This window comes from Nannobrachium achirus (assembly GCF_963921795.1).
Source record: "Nannobrachium achirus genome assembly, chromosome: 2".
Taxonomy (NCBI): domain Eukaryota; kingdom Metazoa; phylum Chordata; class Actinopteri; order Myctophiformes; family Myctophidae; genus Nannobrachium; species Nannobrachium achirus.
The window spans coordinates 30,035,412-30,041,411 of NC_137811.1; the positions used below are offsets into that span (position 1 = coordinate 30,035,412).

General features: G+C 42.2%; 1 protein-coding gene across 1 annotated transcript; it reads right to left on the bottom strand.

Moving 5' to 3' along the window:
* Positions 1-286: 286 nt before the first annotated feature.
* On the bottom strand, positions 287-5,456 carry LOC308297625 (meprin A subunit beta-like; the record flags this gene model as incomplete). The annotated part of the gene is made up of 7 exons (XM_080741135.1): positions 287-424; positions 577-644; positions 1,069-1,521; positions 2,772-2,990; positions 4,390-4,614; positions 4,802-4,986; positions 5,341-5,456. The coding sequence occupies 7 exons, from the start codon at positions 5,454-5,456 to the stop codon at positions 287-289; spliced, it is 1,404 nt and encodes a 467-aa protein (XP_080597261.1).
* Between the last annotated feature and the right edge of the window lie 544 nt (positions 5,457-6,000).

Below are 6,000 nucleotides of genomic sequence, written 5' to 3' on the forward strand. Positions count from 1 at the left end.
CATCACGGCCACAAGAGGCCGCTATCCTCCTGCGTCACAGATTTATGTTTTCTATTTGGCATCCCATAGGGAAATCTTTGATTGCATAACATAAGAACTGTGGTCCAAAAATTCAAATCAAATGTAACTCAATATCGTAAACGACAAGTGCCATAACTGACAAAGTCGCTGATGGGCTGAAGTGATTTGTATATTTTTTGAATTCATATATTATGAGATTTATCTGGGAATTTCTTGTCACATACTGACAATGTGTGATTGTGTGACTCAAAATGAGCACCTGTTGTCATCTTCTGTCGTTGAAGATGGAGATGGAGGGGTTGTTGGAGATGGAGTAGTTGTTGGAGATCGAGTAGTTTTTGGAGATGTAGTGGTTGTTTGCAGTGGAGTAGTTGTAGGAGGTGGATTGGTGGTGGTTGTCACACTAAAAAGAGAATAACAACATTTACAATCAGTAGTCTTCCATTGCTAAGGATGTGTTCAGTAATAGCAGCATGTTTTTTATCATAGTTGGCAGAAAATAAGATACTGTATTGTGTGGAAATAATAATCAGATATTGTCCTACTGTGCAGCACATGGACTGTTATGAACATCTGCAGGATGTGTAATCTTTGCTGGACGTAGTTTTGGACATGGAAGATCACTGCCGTTAACAAGAGGAGAAATATCTAGAAGAGAAGTAAATACTTCTGTCAAGTGATTCCAATGTGTCAAGCATATCATAATATATCTGGTTTCATGGTCAACTTTGAAACTTGAAATGTTTGCCTAGGATAGTGCGTGCTTACCTTGGAAGTCGAGAAGGAAAACCACATTTCCTCCCTTCAGGAAGTCTCTCTCTCTCTTCAATGTCTCCAGTCTAGCAAAGGAGAATATGCCACTCGCCATGTTGGCAAAATATGTCTCGTTGTTCTCACCTGTGACCTCTCTACCATTTTGACGAGGGTTTCCCCAAATATAAGTACCTGTTAACAGACAGGCAGGTAGAAATGGTAAACAACCCAAACACAACCCACAAGAAAATACTGTGTAAGTCGTCAAGCAAGCAAGCAGTCCCTCAAGCTCACCATCACTGTTAGTTGCATTGGGGTCACTAACAATGCTCTTCTGCTTGGTCATCTGCAACTGGATGTTGGGGTTCTGATCCAGCAACTGAAAAGTCACCTGCTTCCATGTGCAGGGCCACTGCAGCTGGTCATCATTCTCACCAGACACCAAACGCACAAACAGTCCAATGTAAGTTCTGTAAAGACCTGCTAGGACCTGGTATGCATAGCCTTCACTGGAATACTGCATTGGACCATACAAGATGGTATTGTAGGGACTGGTCGACAAAACCTGCTCAATGTCATCTATCTGCCAGGTCACATGTGGACACTCGGTCTCAGAGAGGTTGATGTCATCTATGGAGAAACCTCCTGAAGAGTTCCCTGCTCCTTTCTGTGCCTGTAACTCCACCTGGAAGGTCTTGCTGGCATTTAGAGGAACATGGTGGAGCTGCCAATGAGATGTTGGTGAACCTGGAGGAAGGATTTCTTACATTATACATATAATGCAATTACAATACATATTATTTTAATACATCAGATAGAAGCTACTGTAGGTGTGGAGCCAAAGTATACTAAAAGTCTCAACAGAAGAAAGGGAGATTTCAGGGACCTGGGATGATTTTCAAATCATTGAGATGGGCTGCCGCTACCGAAATCGGGTTCTCATGTCCGACAACGTTTCGAGGGACAGCGAATGCATTTTCCGGCAGCGGCACGTGCCCCGACGTCGCCGGACCTGCCGACAACAGCCGCGGGAATGATTCCTATGCCGCAGCAATTGATTCCTATGCCGTGGCAGAGCCGGACAGACCGTCAATGTGCGGCAATGGAACTGCATCTGCCGCTGTTGCCGACTTTTTGTTGCCGTATTTCCTTGTTTACAGATAGCTGAAAGTATTCCACAAGTGTTGTGCTGGGCGTCCCCGCAGTGTGACACGGTCGCCTTGGAAAACAAGGAAGTGCTGATTAGATAGAATCCATTTTCTGATACTACGTTGTCTATTTCTCGCTTAAAATATTTTTAAAAATATTCTTGAGAGCAACGTTTAGTTCTAAATGTAGCTGTGTCTATGTTTAACACAGCACAAGATTCACGCTGTGCAGCTTGACTGCAGCAGGTGTTCTGAGTCTTTGATTAGCAGCGGTCTGTTATAGAGCGGAGCGGTCTGTTATCCAGAAATATCAGACCTCTGATTTCAGCGATTGACCAATCAGAATCAAGCATTCAAACAAGCCGGGTAATAATTCCAGTTATCAACTTTGGAGTCGTCTCCAACCTCACTCAAACTTGGCGCTGTTATACAAGGCTGTTGAAGGTGCATATCACTACTCCAACATGATGCTCTTCACACAACCCGCAGGCTAAGCACTCCGCCACTCCAGTCCTAGCAACAATCATCTTTATGTACCTCTGCTGGCCGCACCCAGAGGCTATGCCTATTTGGGCGTCCTTGGCAAAGAAAGGTTTGAGAACCCCTGTTCTGCAATACTCACCGTAGTATTCACCGTTTGTACTTAACAATGCATGGCTCACTGTAATACTTATCTTGATTTACACGTTTTTGGCATGGAACGTGTGCAGATTCTAAGGTTGGTTTCACATTCTTTCTGTCTGTCTGTATGTCTGTCTGACTACCTGTCCGTCCGTCCATTAGTTTGATTGTGTATCATCAATCTGTCAGTCAGTCAGTGCGTTTGTCCGTCCATCCGTCCAACATTACCCGTGATCTGTCCCATGAGACGTAGTTCTCCTGTAAGGTCCCACTGGTCCTGGAACTCTCTGATCCAGATGTTGAGCTGGTCTGAGGAGCTCCCACTGTGGTAGTAGTAGAACTGGAGACACTGGACATGACACGTCCTGCTGGGACTCATCCTCTGGGTCTGCATCCAGACGGAATCTCCTTCCCTGCCAGAGGCTGTGCTGGCATGCATGAAGTAACCTGCATAATGTAAACACAATGTTATGACCTGCTTCTATTTTTCCCTTTCTTGCTTATACTATAACAGTGCGGTCCAGGTTCCAGGGAGTACTGAGTCCCCCACAAAATGAGTTAACATAGCATCACAATCAGCTTTAACCACTTTGGATATTCAGTCTTGCAAGCTCACTCACAACACTTGTTGTGAGCTTGTACTGTAGATCTGCTCATTTCTGTTTGATTCTAATGCTCTGATATCAGACAGCCAAATGGGCATTTGGACAAAATGTGTCACTGCATCTTTTGAGCTACATTTTGATTTGAATGACCTGGACATAATGTAGACAAAGTATTTACTGCTGTGCTTTGTACGTACCTTTTTGAGCTGTGGGGTTATTTGCTGTGGAAAAAAAAGACTTCAATTTGTTGATACATAAATAATATGCAAGATTATTCAGTTGACTAAAGGGTAATCAAGAGAATAATAATTAACTAGATAATCGATAGTTGCAATTGAAACAAGAGATACTACTGTACATGGATCAGCATCAGCAGAATGGTGACAACATACCATTTCCAGGCCTGACACTAGGTAGGTTGGTGTGGTCAGAAGTCGGACCCCCAGCAGCATGTGTCACCCACTCCCAGCCTCCACCTTTACTCGAACAGCGACTTATTCCACATGCCGTCACATTAGAAAAACTACAGTGCATTTTAAATGCAATGGTTGAATCTGTAGGCATAGAACAGACAATTATTAGGTCGGTCTGACCAAATCAATATATTAGAAAGACCTTGAGGAATTGCTTGAGGTAATGCAGTCTGCAGAAACAGAAAAGGAATTGATTTTACATTGTGCTGAATTCAGCAAAATAGCACTTAAAGTCAACATCCAAATGTTATTTGAGAATGTCTCAAAATGTCTCTAAGCTACCAGTAAGACGCCTAAGGGCGTCAAGCTTAGGGCTAGGTCGCGCCATGTCTTGGCCATCTGGCCAGTGATGTATATCGGACCAGTTACCCATATATGGAGACCCCTGGTACCCATATAGAGATCCATACTGTATATGGATATGTGCTGTGAGACCCCAAACATGCTTACTCAGTTATTCGTTATGTGAAAGTCCTATGACGTCTATGACATCTGACATGATACATAAATCCCTTTTATGCCCATGGAGATCCCTGTCTGTAGAACCAGCCACACAGATATGGGCTGTCTTGGCCATCTGTCTTGGCCGCCATATATGGATTCTGTTAGTGTGGTATGTGGCCTCCATATATGGGCATTCCCATATGAAGTCCTATTAGATATGGGCTTAATATTGATGACACCACAGTGATGCCACTAGTGGCCCTTGTCGTAATTAAAATATACCCTGTGCCTTTGTTAAATGTATTAAAAATAAATTGCACTTACTGCACTGATAGAGTCGGTTCAGCTTCAACACGTCACTGGAGCTCATTTCCAAACGTTGACCAATCACATACTGAAACTCTGGATCATTGGTGATGATAGTGCGCCCGTCCCCGTTGCCATTGGAGAACGCAAACTGACTGTAGTGCATCACTGAGTTGTAGTCATATGAGACTCCCTGGGTGCTGCTTCTGTTTTCACTTACTTTTCCAAAATTATGCTCTTTACCTAGATGAGACCAATCCATTGTCACTCTCACACACCATAAAATCATTTTAGATACATTAAAATCATGTGTTTATTTAACTCCAAAGAGTGTAGCTATAGTCTTCGGATCGAAATGAACACTAGATTTTACTGTGTAGCAAAATGTGAGGGTAATAATGAAAAGGAATAGTAGACATTTTAATAAAACCTTCTCGAATGTTTGTATAGTTAATTGTCACGTAGTCATCTCGGTCATGTCTGGACTGTTCGTGGTAAAAGCCTAGAGCGTGGAGAAACTCGTGTTCAGTAGTGGATATCGTATCACATCCTTGCCCAAGTTTGAGTGACTGTCCCCTATCACCAAAGCCTGCTTGCCCGACGTAGGAGCTGCATCTGAACAAGGAAAATGTTTAAATTACACCTGCATTCACATCACAGTAGAAAGTTAATTAAACTTATATGGCCTTATGCTGGTAGGAGTGATCAACATGCATTAACACTAGTGTGTTCCAACAACCAAAACGTGCTGCTGAATTCAGTTCACTGTTATTATGAACACAGACAGACAGACAGACAGACAGACAGACAGACAGACAGACAGACAGACAGACAGACAGACAGACAGACAGACAGACAGACAGACAGATACAGGCAAACTGATACACAGACAAATGAAAGGAAGGGTAAATGGATAGACAGACTGATTGATTTATTGATACATAAATTGATTGATTCAATAAAACATACCCAGTTGACGTCTTGACACGAATGTAGTTATCTTCAGAGTCCCTGGGCTTGAAATCAATGCATGACTTGAGTCTGAATTGTTCAAAGGCTCTCAGGCAAACTCCCTTGGCATTCATGCCTTTGGTTCATTGGTGGTGTCATGGTTGTGCGGTAGAGGTGAATGGTCATATCATGCAACAAATCAAATGTCAGGAATCTCTTTTACGCTGGTTGCTCTGACTTGACAGATAGTAGTGGTGTGTTGTGGTGTGTATCTTGGGTCAGAGTCAGACCAATAAGTGCTAGTGTTTCAGGTGAATGAGTGCTTTACATTTACTTTTTAGATGTATAAAGATGTATAAATCATATTGTGTTGTTTCACACTATTGTAATTGATCAAATAATGACTTGCTAATAGTTATTAAAGCACAAAATCATGCCTTCTAAACAATTAAAATCATGACTGAGAGTGTAAAATTGTAAAAATATTACAAAATGATAGTTCAACACTTTTACTATAAATGTAGTTAGTTGGCTTTGTATTTACCAAGGGTCTTTGTCAGAACATAGGGCACTGGGATTGGCCATTGTCGATTGACGGTGTTTCTTTCATTTCTCTGGAATCAAGAAAAACAAGAATCACTTCAGGTAAACTACCTGGTATGTATTTAATTGTTTGTG